A 27801-nucleotide genomic window follows, 5' to 3' on the forward strand; every position below is an offset into this window, starting at 1 on the left:
TTTAGAAATACTTAAAACTGGCTGGGCACGGTGGCTCACACCTGTAATCCCAGCACTTTAGGAAGCCGAGGTGGGTAGATTGTCTGAGGTCAGGAGTTTGACACGAGCCTAACTAACATGGTGAAACCCCATCTCTACTAAAGAAAAGAAAATCAGCTAGGCATGGTGGTGTGTGCCTGTAATCCCAGCTACTCAGGAGGCTGAGGCAGGAGAATCGCTTGAACCCGGGAGGCAGAGGTTGCAGTGAGCCAAGATCGCGCCACTGCACTCCAGCCTGGGCAACAGCCTGGGCACAGTTTATTTGAAACTCCATCTCAAATAAAAAAAAAAAAAAGAAAAATGAAGCTGACCATCCTATAATCTCAATGACCCTTCAGAGTTCATAATAGAATATTGGCTATGGTAGAGTCTATGTCTAAAAGAGAGAATGAGAGAAAGAGCATGTGAAAGGGAGAGAAAGGTGACAGAGTCTCCTCCAAAATGGTCATCTAAATTGGAAAGTCACTTTTCAAGAGATAACCGGAGTCCGGCTGATTGGATAGCTGACAGGATCATGAGAAAGGACATTAACATTTGTTGTGTGACACCCATGTACCAGGCAGTGGTTTCCAGGTGAAGAAACCAAGTCCCAGGGAAGGCAGGTAATTTCTCCTAGGTACACATGTAGTCATTTATGATGGAAACCAATGATTAACTCCAAATTCCTTCTTTCTTTCTTTCTTTTTTTTTTTTTTTTTTTGAGATGGAGTCTTGCTCTGTCACCCAGCCTGGAGTGCAGTGGCACGATCTCAGCTCACTGCAGCCTCTGCCTCCCAGGTTCCAACGATTCTCGTGCCTCAGCCTCACGGGTAGCTGGGATTACAGGCACGCACCACCATGCCTGGCTAATATTTGTATTTTTAGTAGAGATGGGGTTTCACCCTGTTGGCCAGGCTGGTCTCAAACTCCTGACCTCAGGTGATCCACCCGCCTCAGCCTCCCAAAGTGCTGGGATTACAGGTGTGAGCCACTGCACCCAGCCCAAATCCCTTTTATTTTGTTTTTATTTATATATATTTTTTGAGATGGAGTTTTGCTCTTGTCACCCAGGCTGGAGTACAGTGGCACAATCTCAGCTCACTGCAACCTCCAACTCCCGGGTTCAAGCGATTCTCCTGCCTCAGCCTCCCGAGTAGCTGGGATTACAGGTGCCTGCCACCATGCCTGGCTAATTTTTTGTATTTTTAGTAAAGACGGGGTTTTATCATGCTGGCCATGCTGGCCTCAAACTCCTGACCTCAGGCAATCCACCCGCCTCCGTCTCCCAAAGTGCTGGGATTACAGGTGTGAGCCACTGCACATGGCAAATCCCTTTTATTAATAAAACACTAAACTCTACTGGACCAAGAATGTGAGAATTTTATTATTTGAGCAACCTGGATTTTTACCCCAGGAGCAATGAAACAATCCATGAGACCTGGAAAAAGCTGAAGCTCTCTCTCTTTTTTTTTTTTTTTTTAACTTGTATACAGTACAGTTTCAAACAAAATTGGGGCAGCTTTGTACTTCGTACCTTATTAAAACTGGGGCTAACACAGCGTGTTTGGTTTGATCTTGTCTTCATAGGATCTTCTGGCTGATTCCTTCTCTGGATGAGTCCTGAGAATTTCTAGAATCTCGGGAGAGTAAAGGAGGGTCTGGAGCCTTCTCTATGTACAAGGAAATCCCAGTTTTGTTAAAAACTTGCCAAAGGCTTGGTGATATAACTCCAAAGACAAATCCACAGATTCCTTTCAGGTACTTCCTTGGGATTCTGTGAAGAATTGTGGCTGTACACTAGGATGTTTAATAGGAAGGAAGCTCCTTCCTTTATGACATCACCAGACAGAGAGGTAGCTAAGGGGATTATTTGAGACACTCTTAAAACAACAGCCACTTTTGTGGGCGCCCAAGAAACAGCAGCTTTAAAACAGGGTAAATATTCAGGCATCATTAGGATCCTGAATACAAGCCAGCCAGTAAAATATGGGATCTACTCAGAAGGGCACAATCTATCAGATGGTCAAGACAAATAAACCTGGGGCCAAGGTAGCGGTTTCAGCACAGAGAGGGTCTGAGGTTACTACTAACACATCCCCTCAGCGGGGACATGGGTACGTTCTTGCCTCAAGCCATCGAAGTGCTGCAGTCTCCCTGAACCCTTCCCACCGAAGATCAGAAGCTGCACATCCCACCACTCCCCATTCGGCATCAGACTACCCTCGATCTGTCTCCCTCCAGTCAGGACCTGGACACTATGCAGTACCCACTCCTCGGGGAACTGAGACTGGACCAAGAACAGAATCATCCCGCCATTCCTCTCCCCATCTAAAGAGCCAGCAGACTCAGACACTGGCTTCCCATGCTTCAAGCAGACAATGGAAAGTTAGTCCACCCAGAGAGGAAGCAGCACGAAGAGGCGGTGAGAGCAAGTCAGGGCGCGAGGTCGGCCATCATGCTTCATCAATCCCAGATGCCAAATCTACTCATCGGTTGAGTTTTCAAGACCAGAAGAATAACTTACAATCACAAATCTTAGAAGATGACCCACCATCCAAGGTCCAGAACCCCCAAGGAGTCAGAGTTCCCCGTAGGATGTTGTCTTACCCAAAGGATGAAGCAGTACAAACTGAGCCCATCCAAAGAATTACGACTACTAGTGAGATCAGATCTCCAAGGAGTCCCTCTCTCCCAGAGCACGGAAGCAGCTGTGTCTCTGCAGACTATCAGACAGCCCAGAGAAGGGTCCCTGTAGAAGAATCAGAAACAGGTCCTTACGGTCCAATTCCTTCAAAACCCAAGGCCTTGTATAGGAATATGAACTTGGACTCATCGCTCAAACTCTCTGTCCTTAAAGATTCTGATGGTGTACACCGAGTTTCTGCACGGGTAGACCCTGAGTCTCTTCACAAGTATTCTGTCTATCCTGAAACCAAGCCCTCCGCAAAGGTCTTAGTATCATCACAGGTGGAGTCCAATGTGAGGACCCCAATCCGAGGAAACAGCGAGGTTGGCCGCAGGGTCACCATCTCCCCAGGGGTACAGTCAGTAGAGCCAACTCACCATGTGACAGTTCCATCAGTGTCTGAGGGCTCCCACAAGTCATCCATGTTTGTTACTCCAGAGCCCATCTATAAACAGCAAACCCAAAAACCCCCAGAAACCACCTACATGTCCCAAGGACCTACACCCAGGTATCCAGAACTCTCGCAAAAGCCCTCCATCCATGCAGAACTGGAACTGACCCCTAGGCCCTTGCCTCCTCGGTCCTTACCTAGGTACGGACCTGACTCCTCATGGTGGCCCTTGCTGAATCCTGAAGTTGAAACACCCCAAAGCCAGCTGACAACACCAGATTTTGAGCCTAAGTGCTCTCCTTCCCTAGATCTTTTATTGTCCGGTTTTAAAATAGACTCTAGCCCTTTCTGTGAGGATCTGAAGTTCCAGAGAGAGAAGGCAAGCCTATCACCACCATCACCACCAAAGGAGTTTCCAAGTTGGGCACCACTGAGTGAAGTGCCACAGACCCCCAAGCACACCTGCAAACAACCCATTCAAAGGTTTACTGCTTTCTTCCTGGGTATGTGAAGAAGCAGACTGCCCAGGTGCAGCCCCAATTTAGTGAGATGGGATGTTGGGGTGGGCAGGAAAGACCACCTCTTCATTCTGGGCCTAAGGGCTGCTCTCCTGCCAGTGCCAAAGCTAGTCCTATCCTTGAGCCTATTGCTCCATTCCTTCCCTGCCAGCTTCTCTGTGCTCCAAGCTAATGACATTGATGATGGATGCTTGGGCCGGGCGACAGGCATTGACTCCTCCAGGCAACACTGCTTACCTTTTTAATTGAAGGTAGTAGAGAGGGGCTTGCAGGGTTGAAAGCTGCTTCCTGAGTGGGGATGAAGAACTGAGCTGGGGTGAGGGCTGGTAAGGGCTGTTAAATAGAATAAAGGCCTCAGGTAAATACTCTGGCTACAAAGTGGAGAGGGTGGGATGCAGATGAGCTGGGATTCCAGGAGGGGAAAGGCATTCACAATGGCACAGAGAGAGGGTGTAAAAAAGAGAAAGGGAGAGTGGGAATATGATATATAGTCCTAGGCTGGAGGAGCTTCTTGGAGAGGACCAAGGGCTGAGGGCACCTTTGGGTGGAGAAATGTGGAGCTAGAAAGGGAGCTGCAAGTAGTGGAGAGTGGGATGTGCATCCCACAGAGAGAAGAAAAGCAACCATCTCTCTGTTACTTTCAGATGTCTCTGAGGAAATGTACAATCGTGTCATCTGGTGGCTAAAAGGTCTGTGCTTTTCCCTCCTATGGGCCCACTGTGGGAGCTTGGGGGATGGGAGGACAGGTGAGGAGTGGCATCTATGTATCTACAGACCTGGGTCGTTTAGGAGATAAATGCTGGGATTTTGACCTGAAGAAGCAGAGGAACTTCTCATCTTGCTGAAAATTTCACCATTAGAGTCATTTCTTTGGGGCTTGGAACCTTTTCCATTTTCAAGAGTCTCCTTTTAACAGGAAGTTACTTCTGGAATGGAGAATAATTTAAGCCTCATGGCCTTTTCAGCTTAGTTGGTCATCTATCACATGATTTTAAAAAATACACCAAAGCAAACCGCCTGCTTCACAGTCTTGCTCAGAGTTGACTTCACGCTAATTCAGGCTGGGGGCTCTTCTCATGTGTTTCTCTGGTTCCTCAGAACCCTCCTCATGCCGCAAGTTTACCACCTGGGGTACTTATTGGTGCTGCCCAGGCAGGATCTTCAGAGATGTCTGGGCCTCCCCCTTGAGGCCATCAGTGTGTCTTGCAGCTCTAGAATCCTTAAGAGAAGTGTCCCCAGGCCTTGTGACCCTCCTCTCCCTTTATACTCTTGGCCTCTCTGGGGGCAGGGGAGGGTGGGGACAAGACCTCAAGGAGTAAATCTTGGCAGCAGGGACTTCTTGCTGTGAGCATTGTGGCCCAAAATATACTCCAGCCCTATGAGCATGACAGAGGCCAGGGCTATGGATAAAGCAGTTCCTGGGGAGGAGAGAGCCCTGGGAATGCCATCCAATCCCAACCAGCATGAACCCTCCTAGTGATGGTCAGCAAAGAGCAGAGAAGGGCAGTCCTGCTCCTCAGAGGGAGCAAAGCTCTATAAAGTAGGGGCATAGTAAAGTACGAACTCGAGTTATCTAACTGGATTTGGGCGCTGGGTCCACTATTTTCTGACTGTGACCTTGGGTAAGTTATTTTACCTCTCCAAGCCTCAGTTTCCTCATCTGTTACTGAGAATAATGGCTCCCTCTTAGGGTTATTGTGAGGATTATTACAAGTTATTACCAATAAAACACTTAGCACGGTGCTTGGCAACAGTGAGCACTCAGTAAATACTAGCTGCTGTTGTTTGGGCCACTTGCACTAGGAAGGAATTGGGCCAGGTTTGCCCAAGTCCACTGGGCATCTTTAGTAAATTTCTGTTTTTCTCCTCCTATTGGCACTCTCTGAATTCCATTTGCTGCCCCCTGGGAATGCCTGGCTTCTACTCTGTTATGACAGATGAGGAGGTAAGAATGCCCCTGGGAGGTTACTCCCAGTCTTCCTGGGCCCACCCCACAATCCAAATCCATCTCCTGTCCTGTAATGGGAGTGGGCATGGAGGGAGACAGAGCTGCTCCCTATGGTTGGGCAGATTGTTCACTGCACAAGAGCACCTGGTAGAGGGGGCAAGTGGGGGGCTGAAATATAACCTGTGTTCCATTTGCCAAGCTGTGCACCTGTGGGACCGCATCTCCCCAGAGGGGGATTTGCACAAAAGCACTGTATGAGCTAGTTGCAGTCCTAGAAAGAACAGAGACCTTTTGGCAGATGATGAATCTTGCCAAGTGCTCTGTGGGAAGGCCGTCTAGGTAGCCGTTGGATCAGTCCCCACCTGGTTCTCCTCTTTTCAGCCTGGGGCATTCCAGAAAGGGGTCGCTTTTTTGGGTTACACACTATTTGGGTCCTCAACTTGGAAAAACTCAAGGTGGACTCTGCTCTCAGCAGTCCCGTGTCCTGATTTGGCAGTGTCCTGATTTCGCTGCATTGTTCCCATAAGTACTTTGGCTATTCTTGGCCCATGTTTGATAAGATGGTCAAAGCTCTTCCTACTTCCATTATTTTCTCTTGCCATATTTCTCTATTATCCAAAGCCTAGCAATGGCCTCTAATAGGTCCCATTCATAGGCTGACTCAGGATGGACAGTTGGCCACAGATAGAAAACAAATGAGTGCATAGTGGGGGTCAGCCTAAGCTCAGATAATGGAACAGCTGAAGGGGAGATGACCAGAAACAAGGCTGCCACCTCCCACTGCCATGGGTTCTTATCCAACCTCATGCCCTGAGCTCAGCTGTAGGTGGGAGTGGCTACTTTCAGAGATTATTTCCATGCAAGACAGTAAGTCCCTCCCTCCCTTTCTCCCTTCCTTCCTTCCCTCCTCTCTCCCTCCCTCCCTTCCTTCCATAAACAATTTTTATTCAGTTGCCTAGCACTCTGCTAGGCACTTTTAGGGGAAGAATTGAAGCTTCACAGCACACACATTCCTTGGCCTTGAGAAACTTGCCATGTGGTTGGGGAGATAAAACACAGACAGGAAACATTTAAACAACAATATGAAGTAGTTTGTGCTCAAATGTCAAAATAGATGGAACAGACTGAGTAAGTGCTCTTGGAGGGTCTTAGGAGAGAGGGAGTCTGCAGGGAGATGGGTATCGGATCAGGTTATGCCCTCCTTTCCAAAGCCAGGGGATGGTGGTGTCTTAGCTAGCCTTTTGCTCACCCCTAGATGCAAATCTGTACCTTTGGGAAGGGGTTAATATTTCCCTTCAGTCAAGATTTGATGTTTTTGACTGAGCAGGCTCCTCCCTGTTCTCCCCCACCTTCACCCCCTTTTTCTGTGCATCTTGTTTTAGTTTAGGAAGTCAAAAGCCTTGGCAACAGGGTGGCTCCTTCCTAAAATAGCTCTTATCCGGTCTCAATAATTACAGCTCTCCAGCCCTGTTCAGCAGCAGAGCTGCTCCCCAGAAGCCAAGAAAAGAAGGCTCCCAAGCAGCTGGGCTGCTGGTCTTCTCTGGCTCTCTGGAGGTAGGATGGCATGGAGATGGGCCAGGTGCTCTCTAATCCATGAGAGAGCTAGGCTGTCCTCGGCCTGTCCCTCAGCCGGCATGGCCCCATGCAGCCTCAGGATGGAGATGCTGTGGTGCTGGTGTCCAAGGCCTCTGATTCCTCTGATCTGGGAATGGTTGACCATAGAGTCTGTTCCAGATTCCATTCCTGGCAGGAATTCTCTGGTGGCCTGGCCACGATGCCTGGCTTGTGGAAGGCATCATGTTTGTTGTTGAGCTTCACAAGCCTCTCTGGGTGAACAGCTGGGGATGGGGCCTGATTCAGCCTATCTCTTTCTTTTAAGTGTCAGTCCCTTCCCAAATGGCCCCTCAAAGCCCTTTTGTCTAAGGAATGGGGTGGGCAGATGCTTCTCATCCTTGGATTGGGACATTAGGGGCAGAAGTCTCCCCAGAGGAGGTTATGCTGGACTGAGGGAAGCATTCCTGATGGGGTTTTTTTGGGATCAGAACTAGCAAAAGCTCAACAGGAAGGTCCTGAGGGTGCCCTAATGGGTCACTGGGGGCTGCCTTCTCACGTAGCCCTGGGGATTTCCTGGAAATAAAGCAGTTCTGATGGGAGGGGCTGCAATGCCTTTGATGGACAGGGTGTGTTAGCCCCAAGATCCTGTGTCCTCAAGGCATCTGACCTACTCATCCTTAAATGTGACTTCTCAGGCTGTCATAGGGCAAGGTGGTTTACTCTCTGCTCTATCAATTATGCAAGAAACCAACTCTGGAAAATAGGCCAGGAATCAGAGGAGGCCATCTCACTGATACTTAAGGCAGACCTCAGTGTCTTTTGGGTGACATGTCATGTGACCCTGAAGGGATGGGATGATCAGCCTCCTGTTGGCTTCTGAATCACAGGGACATTTTGCTCAGGTTGGCTTCCTTTACAAAGCGAAATCCAAAGCCTCTGAGGAACTCAGGGAGTTTCCACATTCATGAGGATGTTCACAGAATCCTAGGTCATGGGCTATGTGAAAGGAACCCTCCCTCGTTTTTTTTTGAAGTGTTCTGTTGCCCAGGTTGGAGTGCAGTGGTGCAATCCATAGCTCACTGTAATCTCGAATTCCTGGGCTCAAGTGATCCTTCTGCCTCAGCCTCCTGAGTAGTTGGGACTATGGGCACCAACCACTGCACCCGGCATTTCTCTTGCTTTGGGCAGAGGCTCGTAGTTGAGAAGAAAGAATTGTTGAAAGAATGGAGCAGAACTGCTGAAAATGGGGCAGGGCATCTCAGGAGGCTTTTTTTTTTTTTTTTTTTTTTTTTGAGACAGAGTCTCGCTCTGTCACCCAGGCTGGAGTGCAATGGCGCGATCTCGGCTCACTGCAACCTCTGCCTTCTGGGTTCAAGTGATTCTCCTGCCTCAGCCTCCTGAGTAGCTGGGATTACAGGCACCCGCCACCACGCCCAGCTAGTTTTTGTATTTTTAGTGGAGACGAGGTTTCACCAAGTTGGTCAGGCTGGTCTCGAACTCCTGACCTTGTGATCCGCCCGCCTCAGCCTCCCAAAGTGCTGGGATTACAGGCATGAGTCACCACGCCCGTCCTTGGGAGGATTTTTATAGCAGTTTGACCATTGTTGCACAGCTTCTTAGGAAGCAAGCATCTTACCCTGTCAGATGGCACCCTGTTCATTTCCAGCTACCATGGGCAGCCAATTCCAGAGCAGGATGGAAGGCTGGTGGCCTCTGGCTAAGACTTGCTAACCTGGGGACAGGGTAAGTTGACCAACTCATCAGGGTTTGCCTGGGACTTTGCTGGTTTTAGCACTGAAAGTCACATGTCTCAAGAACTCCCTCAGTCCTGGGCAGACCAGGACAGCTGGTCACCTAATAATACAAGCTGTGGTGCAGTCTGCCTGGAAGCACAGAGGGAACAATGTCCTGGCTTCACAGTGAGACCTGGGCAGGTTACTCCCTCTGCCTATAAAATGGGGGCAGGAATATACAATGCTTTTCTCTCAGACTTGATAGCAGAGCTGAGGCCACACTCCCTTAGTTCTTTGTTTTGCCCAGAATAGTCCCACATAGGGAAGAATCTGCCACATCCATTGTGGACTTTTTGGTGTATTTTCAGGTGTGTGGTGACTGAAACCCATTTCCAACATCACATCTTTCTGCAGAGTAGTTTGGTGCTGTTTGAAATGGTAGATTTTCCAAGTAACAGAAACAGTGGGCCTGGGTAGATTAGGGAGCTTGGCTTCAGAGGCCAGGGTGCATACTTGGGTGAGGAAGTAAATCTGTAACCCAGGAGCCACCCTGACAGGTGCTCAGCCAGAGGAAGGCTGTCCTGAGAGGCAGAAATGGCCATGTCCCCTCACCCTCCTCTGCTCAGCTGCCTTTGGCTCAGCTGCTGTTAGGGGAGCAGCAGGAGACAGCTGCACCTTGGGGGCTGAATGAAGCCTGGAGGAGGGGGACAGAATGTGAGGCAGTTCCTGAGGGAAGCTCAGGCTAACACTGTGGGTGTCGCTTCCTTGGCACACCCACTGCCGGCAAAGTCATCTAGTTCCAGAGGTCTCCACAGTGGCTGTTTCTGGGAATTTGGGTCGGTAGGTCTGAGACCAAGCACCAGCTTTCTAGAGATGGTGTCTAGCTGGAGAAGCTGACTCCACAGGTGGTGGCAGCTTAGTCATTCCAATGTCACTTTAATCTAAGGCATTACTCTGGTATTCTCTGTCCTCCCATCTCTCTACACCTATTACACATGCACACTCCAAATCCTTTGGAGGGAAGGCATTTGAAATAGTCGCAGTTGACAGTTACTGGTTTGATGTTGATAATTTTCTTATTAGTGGAGATAATAGCTACCATTCATTTAGTGATCATGTTAAGTGCATTAGTGGGTTTTCATAGTAACCTATGAGTGGATTTATTCTCCCTATTTCACAGATGAAGAAATTGAGGCTCAGAGTTTGTTCATCAAAGCTGGAAGCATTTTAAGGAGCAGTCTGTCCCAGGGAGTCAACTATATGGTATAGAAACCCTTCTTCTATAGCCACGTCTCCCTGGAAAATACTTCTCAATATTTCAGCAGCACCTTTAGATATCAAGAATTGTGAAGGGAAAGGTTTTAGTGGGAGTAACATCTGTGTCTTTGCATGTGAACCACGGGGCTGGGAGGTGGGTGTGAGCTTGTGAGCAGCCAGGATGAAGGGCAAGTGAAGGGTCAATGAAGCGCAGAGCCTCAAGGCTTGTCTGGGCTCTAAAATCAGAATGGAAAACTAATCAATGAGTCCTTTTAGTCAATCCATATTGATCAGCCATCTCCTGGGGGCAGAGGCCTGGACACCCAGAAAAACATCACATCACATATTTGCTGATTTGAAGTGAGCAGAGGTTAAAAGAAAAGACATACTCCCTGCCCTTGAGGAGCTTGTGGTGAATTTGGTAGAGAAAAGTATACAGATGGGTCACTTGAAAGGGTGTGGACATCAAAGGACAAAGCAAAGTCCAATGAAATGAGTCAGCAAAGCTTCCAGCATGGAGGCATATGGAGGGTAAAAGCCAGGGAAAGACAGATTTTGGCTCAGTATAGTGAAGACTTTGGTAACTTGGCTGCCCAAAGGTTGAAGGGCAGTTGTTAGAATCAGTGAATTTTTGGCCATCGGAGGTACGTATTCGAGCAGAGGCTGGGAAGGCAGGGGAGCCTTCAGACATCTGGTGAGTAGTCACATTAGGAGGTTTGTAAGTCCTTTCCAACCCTGAGCTCCTATGGCCCTGCCCTGCTCACGGAGGGTGTTGGAAGGACTGTCTGCCCTATCAGAGTGGCTGGCTTCTAGCACCCTGCCAGCTCTGGAACTGCCCCTCTTTGCAGCCATTCAGCAGGTGCCAGGAAACACAGTGTTCCCCAGCCTTGCCACCCACACCTTATGCCTGCCCCCAGGATCATGGGACACATGGCAGCAGCTGGGGGAAGATTTGGGCTTAATGTATTTTGGTTTATTGCCTTTGTCCACCACAGACCTTGTTGGACAGACTTGCCAAGGTTTCCTTGAAAGACACAACCCAGTGATAGCCTTTGGTCCAAGGACTCTCTGACTGTATCGTCAGTGACTCATCTATCTCACTGGGGAAGGGATGTACAATTAGTTCTTGCGCCACTTTAGGGAAACTTAGCTACTGAAAGGCAGAAGTGGCCATTGCTAATCATGCAGATCTGAAATCCTGATTTCCTGTGGTAATTGCTCATTATTATTGGCTTTGAACCTGGGCCCTGGGATGGCCCACATGCAGCCTCCTTGCTTAGGTCCTGTGCCACACAACCTGCACCTATGGGTGGGCAGGAAAGACCTAGTGGAGGGGGCCAGGACATATCATGTTGGCCTGACCTAAGCAACGGAGCCCAAGACAGCAGGCTAGAGCTATGGTGGCTGAGCTGAGTTTTTCAGCTAGACACTCCCCTAGACACTTGGCTCAGATACCATGCCCTAGCAGTGCCTGGGGAGTTGTACTATAGTCAAGGCCATCAATGCCTGGTGGGATGTTGAATTCTGAGGGAGAACTAGTGCTCTAAGAGCTAAGCCATGCTGAAGCAAAGTTGGCCAGGCCACCTGCTGGCTGGAGATGAGGAAGAGCACTCGGTAAATCGCCAGTGACTGACGCAAGGGCTGCTGTATCTTGGCCCTGCAGGTATTAGACCCTGCCTCCATCACACAGAATGTAAGAGCTAGACTTGGGAGAAGTCCAGTCTTCTCTTTCAGTGGGGGAAACAGAGGCCCAGAGAGGGCAAGGGACTTTCAGGCAGTGAGATAATAGCCAAGTTGGCATGGGACTTGTGCCCAGGCCAAGTTCTCTCAGAGCTCTCCGAATGCTGCAGTAGGTTAGCATGCAGGGCTTGTGCAGGTGGGATGGGTCAAAGTCAGTCTTCAGTTTTTATTTCACCCAGCATGCCTCATGTTAGGCCTGTGGTACAGTGATTAGAAAGAGATTAGACCCCAATATTCTTGGCTTAGAGCTAAGTTCCATGGTCCCAGGACTTGCTTGGGGCCTCACTTTCCTCAAGGCAAGCTGGTACCAACCTGCTGCCTGGGCAGCAGGTGCCAGAGAAGAGCTGGGATTCCAGCCACAGCTGAGGATGAGCTGGTTGGGCTGCCTTTTGAAATGTGTCTGTGTCCACACTTGGAATTCAGCTGAGGCCACGGGGAGGGGCATGTTATAATGGAGGAAAACAAGGGTTTCTGCTGGGGCCTGTCTTCCCTGATGTAGGCTTTCTCCTTACCCTAGGCCACAGGACTCTGGAAGCACGCAAGAGGTATTCTTAGAGTGCATACATGAGTACTGGAGGCCCAGGGCTTTGAACAGTGGGGCTTTGTATAGCCCAAGCTTGACATTTGGGGCTGATGGTAGCAGCAGCTGCTGCTTCTGCAGACTTCCAACTGCCATTGGTTTCTCTCTTTATGTCTTTGTTTTCCTGAGTACAGCTTCGGATCCCTGATCTACCCCAGGTCTTTTCCGGGAGCCTCTCTGTACCTTTAGAGGTTCCCTTTCAGGGAACCCAAGCTGCTGCCCCCATCATACACATCCTCCCCCTTCACTCAGATCCTGGGCCCTCTCCTGAATCACTGCATGTCCAACCTTTCTCCAGCACCTCCTGCTGCTGCCTTGTTCTCTTATCTTCCTCCAAGGCCTATAGTAGCATACAGCATATCCTCCTTCCCCCACTGCATCCACTTTTAGAAGGCCAGAGCTGTAAAGAAGCTTAGAAATCATCTAGTTTAATCCCCTCATTTTCAGGTATGGAAATTGAGACCCTGACAGGTGAAGTAAGTTGCTCAAGGCCACCCAGCTAGGAAGGTTTCTCTTCAACCTGCTGGCTCATGAACACCCTGCCATCTTCCAGTCCACCAGTGCCAAACAGCCAATAACATCTCCAGTAGCAGCCCCATTGTTTTTCTCAGCCTGATCATACCTGCTGCCCCAGGCCCTCTTCCCGCCCCTGGCTGAGTTCTGACTGGTCCCAACCAGTGCTACTGGTTCACAGGTCAGACTGAAATACAGCAGGCAGGCCTCTGGCACTTCTACCAACAGAGAGGGCCGTGCCTGTGGGTCTCAGTTTTGTCCAGAGTGTATTCAGGCAGAAGCCAGTCAGCCTGCAATTGAGAGAGGGGTCTTGCGGGTCAGGAAGGGACATGCTTCTGGAAACTTCCACAGGAGCCTGACCAGCTCAGACCCTACTTAGCTCAGGGAATCCCTCACCAACACCCCACTCACCAAGCATCTGCCTTCCCCTAGCTGCTGCTCTGACCCTTCTGAGCCTCTAATGCCTCTAAAGCTTCTGGGGCATCTGTCCCCTTGGCATCTCACCTGCTTGTCAGAGGAAGAGTGGCCCAGCTGGGCCTGGGTCACGCCTGGGTTGGCCTCTCCTGAGGCCCTCCCCACTGTCGTCAGCCACAGGCAAGGCTACACCGCCCTGTTAAAGCCACTCAGCCTCTCCCTTCTATCCTTCCAGCAGATGATCCCTGGATAATTTGTGCAGCAAATCCTCTTTAATCTGTAATCTGGGGTACTGCATGAAGGGAACCTGCCTCTAACCTGCCCCTTCACAGCTCGGGTGGAGGTGGAGAATATCTGACATTCCCCTTTAGGAGGTGTAGTGATCAGTAACTTGGGCATTAGCCGGATTCACTTTGTGAAAACCTTGTTGAATCCCTGCGGTAACTAATGGTTTCTCTCCAACTCATGCAGCAACTCCCCCTCCCTTCCAAAGGCGTCTCCTTCTGGGGATGTCAGGTGGGCCGTTCCTTTTTCTTTGGGAACTGGCTCAAGCCCCCGCGGTGCTTCTGGAGCTGAGTAAAAAAGAGCCAGGTGTCCAGTGCAGCCCGGGGACGAGGAGCTGAGGCTCCCTGCTCTGTCCTGGGTGACTCTGCATACTCTGCGCATCAGGGGGTCGCGGGCTGCGAGGCCGGCCCCCAGCTGGGCACCCCGACCCGGTTCGCGCCGGCACCGCTTGCAGCTGAGGTACAGGCCCCGCCCCGGGGCCGACTCGCTCCGCCCCCGCCGCCGGGCCCCTCCCGCAGCGGTCCGCACTCGGGGAGGCGGGAGGGTGACGGCGGTGCTGCGAGGTCGGCGCGCAGCTCCGCCGCGGGTCGCTCGGGCGCTGTCCAGGCGGAGCCGGCCCCGCCCGGGCTGCAGCCATGGTAAGGCAGGCAGGCAGGCGGGCGGGCGCGGGGCAGGGCTGGGGTGCGCAGGGCCGGTCGCTCCCGGGCGGCTGCAAGGGGACCCGCGGCACCGTAGCCGCGGCTGTGCAGGGTGGGAGGCGCCGTCGCCGGCCCCGGGCACAGGCTGGCACTGCTGCCGGGCGGCGGTGCGTCGCTGCTCCCAAGTTTTCCCTTTGAGCAGCCACGGAGTGGGCCCCAACCCCTGGGTGATGCCTGCGCTCTAGGACGAAGGGGTGGGTCCGTGCTGAGGGAGGTGCCCGCTGGTGGAGACGCGCTTGTTGGGCTGGGGAAGGCGCATCAGTAATAAGCGGAGGTGAGGGTCCCCATCCTCGCCTGGGTCAGCTTTTACCTGAGTAACCCCTCCTCACCCACCTACCCTGGGCACAGGGGCCAGTACCAACTTCATTTGGAAAACGCAGAGGAGGCCCACAAACACTGCCTGCCTCACCAGGAGGGATGGTGAGACGCTTGGCCCCTCCTTCCCTCAGCCTGACAAGGGGCAGTCCCTGGCCCTTTCCCAAAGGGACCCCAGAGAGGGGGAGGCCCAGCCCACCATCCTGCCGGGTGGGATTAGCTATATCCTTCTGCCCCCGGGACAGGAACCATGGGAAAGCTTCCTCCTGCTGCATCTACCCGCTCCCTCCCCACCAGCCAGGTCCCTCTGCAGTGTGTGGGGGTGGGGGCACCCATCCCTGCCACCTGCCTGTAGTGGGAAGAGAAAGAATAACCCCAGCCAGCCTCCCTGGAGGTGCCCAGGTAGGAAGTTCTGATGCTTGGCTCTGAAGATGTAATCTCTTCTCCTGACATTGTTGCCAGAGCCTGCCACAAATAACGTAAGGGTGTCAGGACCTCTAGGCCACACACCGTCCTCTCCTCCCAGTCTGGAAGCCCCACAGCCTTTGCCCTCTGCATTGGGGGACACAAACTGTTTACAGCAGGGGGGGATCACTGACCAGCCTGTGGGGCGGGATGTTGGCTGTGGGCAGCCTCCAGAAGGGAGCTCCCTGGGCCCCCCGGGATCAGAAGCTTTCAGGTTTGGTAGGGCCAACCTTTTGGGCTCTTGTCTCTCAAGCTGTGTCCAGGCAGAGGCCCAAGCCTTGGCCAGGAAGTCTTGGTGACCCTGTGACCTTCCCCCAAGGGGGGTTCCTGAGAGAGGCCTGTCCTTATTCCTTTCCCCCACTTCTCCCCACATGGTGGATGGATGGACTGATTGTTCTAGGGATGGAAGCCTAGGGAAGCACTGATTGTCCCCAGTGCCAAGCCCAGCAGGGGCTAGAGGGGCTTTTTCTGCCACACACTAAGTTCAGTTCAGCTGAGGTCTTGGTGCTTTCGGCTTGTCTGAGGCCACACTGTTCTTCTCTAATTAAAGACACACCCCCCTCCACCCCAACCACCATCACCAAAGTCCCCATCCTCAGGCCCCTGCCCTCAAGCCAGCCAAGTTCTTAGGCTGACTTGTTCAGATCAGACTCCTCTATGAGGGTCTCTTTGTCAAAGGAGGTCAGTGTCCTAGCTGCTTTGGGAATCAGTGGGGGAGACCTCCCCAACCCAGGTGTGCCAGGGGGTTTAAATTTACATGTGAAAAGAATGACAGGCCAACATTAATGACCATCCTGTGACTTGGGATGCACCTTCTCTTCTCAGGTTCATAGCAGCTTAAGGTATCTATCATCTGGGAGTGCTTTCTCTCCCCAGCCTCCCTGGGAGGCAAGGAAGGGCCATTCACAACTGAACATTAGGGTCCTCAAATTAAGACACTATCCAGACTCACAAAAGATGTTTCCACCCAACCAGAAACAGTGGACCCCTGACCCCTGGTTGAGTGCACACTTCCAACCAGGCCCCTTAATTTATCTCCCACCTAAGTGGCAGCTCTGAAGCTTCTGGGCTGCCAGCCTCCCATTACCTTGAACCCGTGCTCCTCAGAGACCAAGTGCTAACAGCTCCCCTGTTGACACTATGGAAGCCATGGAGTGATCCAATTGATACAGGTTGCTATAAGTCAGAGGTCAGGTGTCCTAGGGTAAGGGGAGTCCCTGGAGCAAAGTCTTCTCTGTGGCTGATGCTCCCTGCAGGGAAATTTAGGAGCAGATTTCTGAAACAGTGACGATTCTCACTGGAAAAAAAACACAAATGAACACCTGGGAAGAAGTGTGGGACCATTCCCACGAAAACCTATATGGGGGAGTATAGGACATCTCACCTACTCCAGCACTGCTTAAAGTTAAGGTGAAAGAGAGACTGGGGGATTGAAATCCTTTGGGAATGGGTATCCTGGGTGGCTGTCCTCATGTGTTGATGGGCCAGGTCACTTGGGGACAGCTCATAGTCCTCAGACAGGCCACAGTGTCCTTGGGGGTTAACAGGAGAGGTCAAATGGATCAAAAGCCTGGCTGCAAACAGACATTGGGAGGTTGGTGCTGTGCCCACCAGGGTAGGCAGCGGGCAGGCGTCATGGGGCAGCCAATCAGAGGAGGAGGGGACTGCAGAGGAACCAAGTGATCCTGCTGCAGCTGAGCTGTCCTTGGAGGGTGGGAGCCAAGGGAAGGGGAGGAGAAGAGGGGTGGGGAAGGACATTCCACAGGCTTTTTTGGCCCCTGCCAGAGACAGAAGGGGGTCAAAGAGAAAGGGAAAGGAGCAAGCCAGGAAGCCAGACAACAAGAGCATCAAAACAAGGCTGTTTCTGTGTGTGAGGAACTTTGCCTGGGAGATAAAATTAGACCTAGAGCTTTCTGACAGGGAGTCTGAAGCGTGGGACATGGACCGTTCACTGGGATGGCAAGGGAATTCTGTCCCTGAGGACAGGACTGAAGCTGGGGTAAGGTGCTGCTCTGGGAGATGGGTGGACGTGACCTGTCTTCCCCCTGCCTTGGCTGGGATTGGGGCTCAAAGTCAGAAAATGATTTGGTCACTGGCAGAGCTGGGAGTGGGGATGGACAGGCAGGAGGTGAGGACCCTGGTGTCCTGACTCCTTGTCTAGAGCCCCTGTGGCCCCCTCCATGTGGATGAGCAGCCAGGGCTGGCAGAGATGAGGATGGTGCTGGGTTCCCGGAGGCTCTGCTGGAAGATCATGGGGGCTAGGGATCTTCATTAGGGCCTTCCTTTCTCCCTTCCCTGCCCCTCCACTCAGTGCTCCTGGGAAACCAGGTGAAGCACAGCTTTCTCTCTCCCACCCTTGTCCTGACCCCCAGACCAACTGCTGGGTCATTGTGGATTTGTGCAGAGAGGCAGGATTTCCTGGAATTCCCCAGACTTATTAGCTGCCAGACAACAAGTCGTGCTGCCCCCAGTCCCACCCCTTCTCTGTTGCCGTGTAATTAACTGTCTAAGCTGGGACACTTTTGAGAGTGAAAGGGCACAATTAATCATGATGCCAGGACAACAGGCATAGAGTGGGATGTATGGTCACCACTGGACCTCACAAATATCATAGGTGAGAAAAGCCTTGGGTTAGGCTTGCCTCAGGTTAGCCTCTTCTGGTCACCCAGCCTCCACCTGCTGGTTCTAGTTTTGGGCTAAGGGGCCTCTTTTCCTCCCCTCTGTCCAGGCGAGCACTGGAGACTATGGCTATAAGCAGGTGTGAAGACTTCAGAGGCAACAGCCTGGCAGTAGCTCCTAGCAGACTTTTCCCTCTAACCTCCCTATCTCAACCTCTTCCCTCTGGCATACACCTGGCAGTAGGCATATCTGCCTCCCTCAATTCTTCCCTTTGCAGGAAGACTGTGGCCATCTTATCTTCCTCACTCTAGCTGGGACTCCACAGTGGTCTGGGGTAGTCCCCACTGGCTTGGCTAACCCTCAGAGAGTGAGTCAGCCTCTGCAGCCGGCCCTTGTCCATTGTCTGGGGGTGGCACGTGGGTATTGTGAGGCAGAGCTGAGCCCAGCACTGCCAGGCACCCCACGAAGGAGGCTGACCCCCAAAGGAGAGGAGAATCTTTAGGGTCTAGAGCTGACAATGAGAGTTGGGGGAAACAGTTCCTCTTCTGAGCTGGGGATGGGGTAGAACAGGCTTCTACAGAGGAGTCAGTCCATTCTCTGCCTTCCACTCCCTGTGGGTCATGGTTCAGGCCAGGCCCTCTCCTGCACTGCTGGCTGGGCAGAGGGGGTAAGGAGACAACTGAGGGTGCTTCCCCTTATATGTCCCTCACAGTTGGGGGCTGTCAGAAGCTCTGGAGGCCCAGCCTTTCCCAGGCTCTTCCATCCTCCCTCACCTGGTCTCTCCCAGCTGCCTCTCACCCACAGTCAGCATCCACTGGCGGGTTTATTCTTCTCTCCCAGGGCCCAGGGTCAGATTTGGGTGTGGCTCAGTGTCTGGAGTAAGGGGTAGGATCAACTATACTGAGCGCTGGGCAGTGAACCCTGGGAATTGAGCACCAGCAGTAGAATCTGTACCCCAATCCCCCAGCTCACTCACCAGTAGTGACAGGAGGTACAGAACCCCCTGCTGGTTGACCTGCCTGATGCAGTCAGCTTTCTTCTCCCCTACCTACTTCCTTATGTCCCTGCCCCATTCTGATGCACTGTACTCTCCTTTTGGGTTTAATGCCTCTGTCTGCTCTATCTTAATCAGTCTGGCCTTACTTCCTGGCCTGAGACAGTCCCTGGCTAGGCCAGAACCCCAGGAAAGGCAGCCTCAAAAAACATGCTGCTGAGAAGGAGACCAGAACTGGAGTTCCTTAGTTCCCAAGAGCAGTTGCCAGGGCTCTGGGGGTGCCCAGGGCTCTTCCTGGACCCTGGGACCCTTCCTGGCATATTGGATTGGGGAGGCTTGTGAGCAGGTGAGGGAGGGATGGTGAGCACTTCCTCTGTCTTGGCTGCAGTTTCTTTCTCTTCTAACCACAAGTGCTTTCCCTTTCCCTCTTGCCTTCTCCTGTCTTCTGTCTCCTTCCTCGTTCTTCCCTTCCGGCTCCCTTCCCGGCACCACCCATCTATTCTACCCACCCTGCTTCCCCCAGATCAAGCGTTTCCTGGAGGACACCACAGATGATGGAGAACTGAGCAAGTTCGTGAAGGATTTCTCAGGAAATGAGAGCTGCCACCCACCAGAGGCTAAGACCTGGGCATCCAGGCCCCAAGTCCCGGAGCCAAGGCCCCAGGCCCCGGACCTCTATGATGATGACCTGGAGTTCAGACCCCCCTCGTGGCCCCAGTCCTCTGACAACCAGCAGTACTTCTGTGCCCCAGCCCCTCTCAGCCCATCTGCCAGGCCCCGCAGCCCATGGGGCAAGCTTGATCCCTATGATTCCTCTGAGGTAGAGCCTCCAGCCCTGCCTTTGCCTTTCAGTGGGCTGCTGCAGGAAGACCAGGGGCAGGGAGCAGAGTGTGTGTGTGTGTGTGTGTGTGTGTGTGTGTGTGTTTGTGTGTGTATCTGGGACCTCTTTCAGTCCTGTGTCAGCCCTAGCTCCAAGATATCTGCCCCCAAGGGCACTGGAAATTTGCAGTTTCAGCAAGGGCAGGAGGCCCAGCTGGTGGCCTCAGATGGGAACTCACAGAAGTCTGGCACTGCTTTTTTAAGGCTGGGGCAAAGGCCTGAAAGGGAGAGAAGATTGGCGCTGGGTGCCGGGGCCCCTTTGGCTCCTCACCGTGACGCATTCTGCCTTCCTGTCTACTAGGATGACAAGGAGTATGTGGGCTTTGCAACCCTCCCCAACCAAGTCCACCGAAAGTCCGTGAAGAAAGGCTTTGACTTTACCCTCATGGTGGCAGGTAGAAAAGGGGCAGGGCTGGGTTGGGCAGGGTGTGTTTCAGGTGGGGATGGTGTGTGTGTCCGTGAGTGGGAAGGGAGTATAGGTCGGAGGGAGCAAGCAGCGAGTGGCTGTACTGTTTTTGCAAAACAGCCAGGAGTCATTGGCCTGTGAGAGTGTGTGTATGTGGGGTGGGGTGGGGGTGGGGGTTCAAATTGGTTGCAAAGAGCATCTGACCAACAGTTTCCTAGCATTTGCCTCTTTTTGTGTGACCCTGGGCAATCTTTGCTCCCCCAAGCCAATCTCTGTGCTTCCTCCCAGCTCTAAAATGCTATAGTTTGGTTAGTCTAGTTCCAATTAGATAAGAAAGCAGTTCCCCCTAAACCTTGATCCAGTGGAGTTGCTTTTTGGCTATAGATCTTACCTTCTGATTTGGTGCCTCTGTCCTCTCTCCTCTCAGGAGAGTCTGGCCTGGGCAAATCCACACTTGTCAATAGCCTCTTCCTCACTGATCTGTACCGGGACCGGAAACTTCTTGGTGCTGAAGGTAAGGAAAGGAGAGGACAATCAGGCAGACTTGCCTTGGGAAATTAAACTCACTCCAGAGTCTGGGGGATGGGGCTCTCCCCCACATACAGGAAACCATGGCCTCCTAGAGAGACTGACAGCAGCTCTCCATAGGCCTATCTGCCTGGCAGCCCACCAGCCAGCTCCCTAAAGATTTGGGTGTTGAAGCAGGGCAGAGACCAGAGTCTTGCTCTCTGAATGAGTCTCTGACCCCCAAGGATTCCAGGAATCCAAGAAAAAAACCGGGAGCAGAGAAGAGGCTGGGGCCAGAGCCAACAGCCACCGGCATTTCCTGTGTTGGGAAATGTACTCCTTGCTGGTTCCCAGAGAACAGTCCCCCAGGCAGCTTGGGAGTGGAGAAGGGGGCAGTGTGGATTAGGCAGTCTAAGCAACAAGGCTGGTTGGGGTGGGCGGTTCATCCTGACTGGGCAGGTCCCTGCCCTTGCCCTGGCCTCAGTTTCCCCTTTCTCCAGAGAGGATCATGCAAACTGTGGAGATCACTAAGCATGCAGTGGACATAGAAGAGAAGGGTGTGAGGCTGCGGCTCACCATTGTGGACACACCAGGTTTTGGGGATGCAGTCAACAACACAGAGTGGTATGTCTGAGTAAGCACAATCCCAGCTGCCCCTGAGCCACCCTTCTGCATACACAGGTACACACGTAGGCCCAGATATATCCATACTTATCAGGAGGAAGCGGTCTATGACCTTGAGCATATGACTTCCCTTACCGGACAGCCATCTCCTCCTTTATAAAGTAAGAGGGAAAGGATTGGAATACATGATTTTTAATGTTCCTTCCAATTCTGCCCTTTGATTCTATAATGGGGTAGGGACATAAGAAAGAAGAGGCTGAGGCGGAAGTATCACTTGAGGCCAGGAGTTCAAGGCCAGCCTGGGCAACATAGTGAGATCCCATCTCTACAAAAAGTTTTAAAAATTAGCTGGGCATGGTGGCATAGGCCGGTAGTCTCAGCTACTGGGGAGGATGAGGCAGGAGAATCACTTGAGCTCAGGAGGTTGAGGCTGCAGTGAGCCGTGATTGCACTACTGCACTATAGCCTAGAAGACAAAGCGAAACCTTCCAAAAAAAAAAAGATAAGAAAGAAGAGCCTTAAAAACAAACACATGTGAAGTGTGAAAACATGTAGCACAGAGTTGATTACATAGTAGATGCTGAATAAACTGTCACCCTTTTTCCTTTCACTAGCAACATTTTAGGTGCCGCACACAATCTTGTTGAAGGGCTGGGCGTGTATGGAGGGAGGGTAAAGGTGAGGAAGAATAGGCAAAGGGGAAAAATGGTGGAACTTTGTTTAAACTCCAGGCACCCTCTAGGCTACCTGCCGAAAGAAAAGCTGGATTTACCACAACCCCCTGTCATTGGGGCTTTTTTATTTTTCAGGCACTGGAGGGACCCCCCTCCAGCTAATGGTCAGTAGGTCTGACCATTACCTCCAGCTTAGGTAATGGTCAGACCTAAGTGAGTAGATGAAGAGGGGAATGGATGAGATTGACAGGAGAAAAGGTGGTAGCTTTGATGAAGAAGTTAGGCAGGCAGTGCTAAGAGCCCTAGACAGAGAGTTCAAATCTTGATTGGCATTTGGTAACTTCATGATCTTGAGCAAATGATCTCCTTCAATCAATTTACCTACTGTCTCTTACCTTCCATAATACTAATAATTTCATTTGCCAGGCACCTCACAGTTTAAAGTGCACCTCCATATATATTCATTTTGTCAGACACTTATTTAATTAAAATATACCAGCCCTTACCACCTCTCCAATTGATTTGAACATGACCCAACATGATGCATGTGCACTGAAAAGTGTAAAGGGCTATTTACAGCATACTCAGGAATTTTAACAATGATAATTGCAGGACCAGCAACATAATTTGTTGGGCCCAGTGCAAATGAAAATGTAGGGCCCCGTGTTCAAAATTTTTAAGAATTTCAGCATGGCAACAGCAGAGCATCAAATCAGCTATAATGTATTGAGCACATACTAGATGTCCAGCCTGTGCTGGACATTTTAAGGGATTCAGAACAAGCATGAATGATTCCTATCCCTGAGAGGCTTATAGTCAAGTGGCAACAGGGAAGCAGGGGAGGTGGGGGCAGTTCTCTAATATGTTTCAATCAGATAGCAACTTAAATTAGTAAATGGGTCAGGCAATGTGTAGTGGCAAGTGCACTGAGCTGTAGGGGCTCAGGTGGGTAGAGAATTTACTAGCTAAATGACCTACAGAAAGTCCTTTTCCTTTCCCTCTCCTTCCTCCTTTTTTTTTTTTTGAGACCGGTTCTCACTCTGTTGCCCAGGCTAGAGCGCAGTGGCCTGATCACCCGCCTCCCGGGGCTCCCCGGGCTCAGGTTATCTTCCCACCTCAACCTCCCAAGTAGCTGGAACTACAGGTGTATGCCACCACACCAAGCTAACTTTTTTGTATTTTTTGTAGAGATGGGGGTCTCGCTATGTTGCCCAGTCTGGTCTTGAACTCCTGGGCTCAAGTGATCAGCCTACCTTGGCCTCCTAAAGCGCTAGGATTACAGGCGTGAACTACCACACCTGGCTTGGAGCAAATCTGTTAGCTGCTCTGGATTTAGTTTCTTCACGTATGAAATGAGAGTGATGATGATCATAATGCATAATGTCCACCTGTCAGGGCAGTGAGGATTAAACAAGATAATAGAAGAGCAAAGGATATGAAAATTGAGGTTCTTGGGGAAATTTATTTATTTATTTGTTTTGCTTTGTAGTGAAGAGAAGGGGAGAGCAGTGTGTATTGGTATAGTCAAAGGAGACTTCGTGGAAGAGATGGTTCTTAGGGCCTTGAAGGATGGAGTGGGTTTGGAGAGGTAGAGGAAAGGGTAGAAACACATGAGCAAAGAGGCTCTGAGGTTACACTGGAAACCTGACTTAGGGTTTCCCTGGCTTCCAGTTGGTATTTGCCTGCAGCCACCTTGCTATTCTTTTCTTCTTCTTCTTCTTCTTCTTTTTTTTTTTTTTTTGTGACAGTCTGGCTCCATCACCGAGGCTGGAGTGGTATGATCTTGGCTCACTGCAACCTCCGCCTCCTGGGTTCAAGTGATTCTCCTGCCTCGGACTCCTGAGTAGCTGGGACTACTCAGGTGCACACCACCATGCCCAGCTAATTTTTGTATTTTTAGTGGAGACAGGGTTTCACCATGTTGGTCAGGGTGGTCTCAAACTCCTGACCTTAAGTGATCCACCTGCCTCGGCCTCCCAAAGTGCTGGGATTACAGGGGTGAGCCACCGTGCCCAGCCTATTCTTACTGCTTTGTTTGATCACCTGGGCCCTTTCCCTCTCATCAAGCTAGTATTTATTAAACTTGCCTGAGTACTCAGTCTAATTTTGTATCAGGACATGTGAGATACATCCCACCCCATTCAGGAATTTCTCTAAAGATTTAGTAAAGCAAGCCAGGGAATAGCAGTGTCTTAAAAACACTGCTCAGGGAGTGGGCTATTTCTCTGTAGTCCCAGAGCTCACTAGGTGGCTCCCACTCTCACGTTTCTCTGCTTGTCTGTCCCTGCCCCAGCTGGAAGCCTGTGGCAGAATACATTGATCAGCAGTTTGAGCAGTATTTCCGAGACGAGAGTGGCCTGAACCGAAAGAACATCCAAGACAACAGGGTGCACTGCTGCCTGTACTTCATCTCACCCTTCGGCCACGGGTATGGTCCAAGCCTGAGGCTCCTGGCACCACCGGGTGCTGTCAAGGGAACAGGCCAAGAGCACCAGGGGCAGGGCTGCCACTAGCAGGTGGTCACAGATTCCTGTTCCCCAGGCTCCGGCCATTGGATGTTGAATTCATGAAGGCCCTGCATCAGCGGGTCAACATCGTGCCTATCCTGGCTAAGGCAGACACACTGACACCTCCCGAAGTGGACCGCAAGAAACGCAAAGTGAGGGAAGCTGGTGGTGGGAGGGGATCAGGTGGGCTTGTAGAAAGGATGTGGTCCCCAGAACTGTGGGCCCCTCATCTGTTTGTCAGATCCGGGAGGAGATTGAGCATTTTGGAATCAAGATCTATCAATTCCCAGACTGTGACTCTGATGAGGATGAGGACTTCAAATTGCAGGACCAAGCCCTAAAGGTGGGGCCACTCTAGGGCATCCCATTCCTATCTTATTTCTTCCAGGTAGAAAAAGGGAGTAGAATTCTATATTCAGGCTATCAGGGTGGGAAAGGACCCTGGCTTCCTAGAATGAAGCAGAGAAGATGACGATACAGGTGGAAAGAAAGAGGTGAGAACAGAGGGTGCTGACAGGCACCCCTAACCTCTTCCAGGAAAGCATCCCATTTGCAGTAATTGGCAGCAACACTGTAGTAGAGGCCAGAGGGCGGCGAGTTCGGGGTCGACTCTACCCCTGGGGCATCGTGGAAGGTAAAGCACTGAGCCTGTGACCAGGGTATCTCCTTGCCCTCAGTGGCTCTCCCCTACCTATGCCTCTGGCTGACCCCTAGCCTTGCTATGCAGTGGAAAACCCAGGGCACTGCGACTTTGTGAAGCTGAGGACAATGCTGGTACGTACCCACATGCAGGACCTGAAGGATGTGACGCGGGAGACACATTATGAGAACTACCGGGCACAGTGCATCCAGAGCATGACCCGCCTGGTGGTGAAGGAACGGAATCGCAAGTATGACCAGAAGCCAGGACAAAGCTGGCAGGGGGAGATCCCAAACCTAGCCTTGGGTGAGACCAAGCCCTACTTTTGTTCTTCTATAGGCCCAGGGCTCAATCTAAGCGGGTGCTGGGGTCCTCCTCGCCTTATCAACCCTTTTCTCCCTTTAGCAAACTGACTCGGGAAAGTGGTACCGACTTCCCCATCCCTGCTGTCCCACCAGGGACAGATCCAGAAACTGAGAAGCTTATCCGAGAGAAAGATGAGGAGGTGAGAGCAGTATGGGGTATAGGGGAGGTCTCCTGTTTGATCACCAACATTGGTATCTCTTTGTTTGGTAATAGAAAGATCCCTGGCTCTGGTGCATATTCGGGTCCTGGATAGGTCAATAGGTGGTTCTGTCCAGAGTCTCCATCACACCTCATGGCTACCAAGGTTCTGGCTTAAGGGATTAGAAATTTGGGGTACTTTCCCAATACTAAAGGACTCTCCAAAAGGCCCCATTTTGATGCCTGTGCCTATTCCAGCTGCGGCGGATGCAGGAGATGCTACACAAAATACAAAAACAGATGAAGGAGAACTATTAACTGGCTTTCAGCCCTGGATATTTAAATCTCCTCCTCTTCTTCCTGTCCATGCCGGCCCCTCCCAGCACCAGCTCTGCTCAGGCCCCTTCAGCTACTGCCACTTCGCCTTACATCCCTGCTGACTGCCCAGAGACTCAGAGGAAATAAAGTTTAATAAATCTGTAGGTGGCTTCTGGTGTCCCTGTGTGTATTTTTATGACCTCCTGGAGATCAAGATCCTGGGACCCAGTTTTGAAAGGCTAATGGTAGAAGATGTTGGTTTCTGGCTTTTAGTAGGGAAGGGAGAGTGGGGAAAACTTTCCACTTCCTTTCCCCTTCTAAGTCCCTGCTTCGAATCCAGCCTGGCTTCTCCATCTTGACGATCATATCTATCATGCCTCTGTTATCTGGGGTCTGGGTCTCTCTCCATCTTTCACACATACAGTACCTTTGGTAATAAAAAGATTCCTAGCTGTGGTGCATATTTGGGTCCTGGATAGGTCAACAGGTGGTTCTGTCCAGAGTCTCCCATCACACCTCAGGGCTACCAAGGTCCTGGCTTAAGGGATTAGAAATTTGGGGCACTTCTCCTGGCTAACACGGTGAAACCCTGTCTCTACTAAAAATACAAAATAGCCGGGCGTGGTGGCGGGCGCCTGTAGTCCCAGCTACTCGGGAGGCTGAGGCAGGAGAATGGCTGAACCCGGGAGGCGGAGCTTGCAGTGAGCTGAGATGGTGCCACTGCACTCCAGCCTGGGTGACAGGGCGAGACTTCGTCTCAAAAAAAAAGAAAAAAAAAAGAAAAGAAAAAGAAATTTGGGGCACTTCCCCAATATTAAAGGACTGTCCAAAGGTCCCCCCCACCGTTTTATTTTTTTGAGGCGGAGTCTCGCTCTGTCGCCCAGGCTGGAGTGCAACGGCGCTATCTCGGCTCACTGCAAGCTCCGTAGCTGGGACTACAGGCGCCCGCCACCACGCCCGACTAATTTTTTGTATTTTTAGTAGAGACGGGGTTTCACCGTGTTAGCCAGGATGACCTCGATCTCCTGACCTAGAGATCCGCCCGCCTCGGCCCCCCAAAGTGCTGGGATTACAGGCATGAGCCACCGCGCCAGGCCCAAAAGGCCCCATTTTGATGCCTGTGCGTATTCCAGCTGCGGCGGACGCAGTTTTGTATTTGATACCTGCCCTTGGGAAAACACAAGGTATTAACTGCGTGCAACCTTCTGACTTTCTGTTTCCCCTGATCTGGGAAAAGGGATAGGCAGGTTAAGCTCTACACTGTAAAAAGCCTGTGATAGAGCTTTGAACAAATGCTGCAGCCATTGTAATCACCAAACACTATAGTAAGTGCTGAGAATGAATAAAAACACAATCACCGTCCTACAGGAGTTCAGTATTTAATTAAAAAATTTACAGCATCTGCTAGATTGCAGGCTGTTCTAGACCCTGGAGTTCAAGTAGTGCGAAGTTCCTGTCTTCCTGGAACTTACCAACAGTACTGAAGTTTCAATGTTCTATAAACAAAGATGGGTGAGGACATTAGCCCCGGGCTAATTAAAGCGCTCAGGCCCGCTCCAGACCTGAGACTATCAGCTGAATCTGAATCAACTGTTCTCCATTTGTGTCGGTTGGTGGTATCGCGGGGCCACGGCGACCTCCAGCGGCCACCCTCCGTCTTGTGGTCTGTTCTGTGTCCCCGGGAAGGAAAGGGAGGGGCGATAAGCCGGGTCCTTGGGAGCGTCCTGGTCTCCCCTCGCTTTACAGACTAGGAGGCCGCAGCTAGCTGGCAGTCTCAGATCCAGGTTTCCCATCTCTGGGATGAGAGGAGAGTTCTTCACTCAGGACTGCCAGCGCAATGCAGGTCGTGAAGAACTGCAGGGTCGTTTATCGATACAAAGTGAGTGTTGGAGGAACCCATCAAGACACAGGAAGGGGGAAATCCTAGCGCCGCCAGTCGGAGATGACCAAGACTGAACCTCAGGCCCAGCCCTCCCTTCTCTCTTAGCCTGCAGGTTTTTCTCCTATTCTGGCG

General features: G+C 51.5%; 1 protein-coding gene across 8 annotated transcripts; it reads left to right on the top strand.

Annotated features, from left to right (window-relative positions):
• Window positions 1-1909: 1909 nt before the first annotated feature.
• SEPTIN4 (septin 4) lies at window positions 1910-25951 on the top strand. Of its 8 annotated transcripts, XM_004041284.5 has the most exons (14): window positions 1910-3598; window positions 4258-4302; window positions 5551-5558; window positions 19252-19548; window positions 19909-20002; window positions 20441-20527; window positions 21021-21144; window positions 24112-24246; window positions 24360-24477; window positions 24567-24668; window positions 24863-24959; window positions 25053-25215; window positions 25371-25470; window positions 25728-25951. In XM_004041284.5, exons 1-14 carry the CDS (start codon window positions 2005-2007, stop codon window positions 25785-25787), a joined length of 3024 nt encoding a protein of 1007 aa, XP_004041332.5. In that variant the 5' UTR covers window positions 1910-2004; the 3' UTR covers window positions 25788-25951. The 8 variants fall into 8 exon arrangements, with proteins under 8 accessions (XP_004041332.5, XP_004041329.1, XP_063562303.1 ...); XM_004041281.5 differs by lacking the exons at window positions 1910-3598; window positions 4258-4302; window positions 5551-5558 and adding an exon at window positions 14145-14275; XM_063706233.1 differs by lacking the exons at window positions 1910-3598; window positions 4258-4302; window positions 5551-5558 and adding an exon at window positions 14145-14275 and having other exon boundaries at window positions 25545-25801.
• Window positions 25952-27801: the final 1850 nt, after the last annotated feature.

This window comes from Gorilla gorilla, chromosome 4, assembly GCF_029281585.2.
Source record: "Gorilla gorilla gorilla isolate KB3781 chromosome 4, NHGRI_mGorGor1-v2.1_pri, whole genome shotgun sequence".
NCBI lineage: Eukaryota > Metazoa > Chordata > Mammalia > Primates > Hominidae > Gorilla > Gorilla gorilla.

Bases quoted from the DNA above. Each gene is read 5' to 3' on its own strand.
- SEPTIN4 (XM_004041284.5), top strand. From the start codon at position 2,005: ATGGGATCTACTCAGAAGGGCACAATCTATCAGATGGTCAAGACAAAT. The intron at 19,549-19,908 runs GTAGAGCCTCCA...CCTGTCTACTAG, and splicing joins ATCCCTATGATTCCTCTGAG to GATGACAAGGAGTATGTGGG. The intron at 20,528-21,020 runs GTAAGGAAAGGA...CCCTTTCTCCAG, and splicing joins GAAACTTCTTGGTGCTGAAG to AGAGGATCATGCAAACTGTG.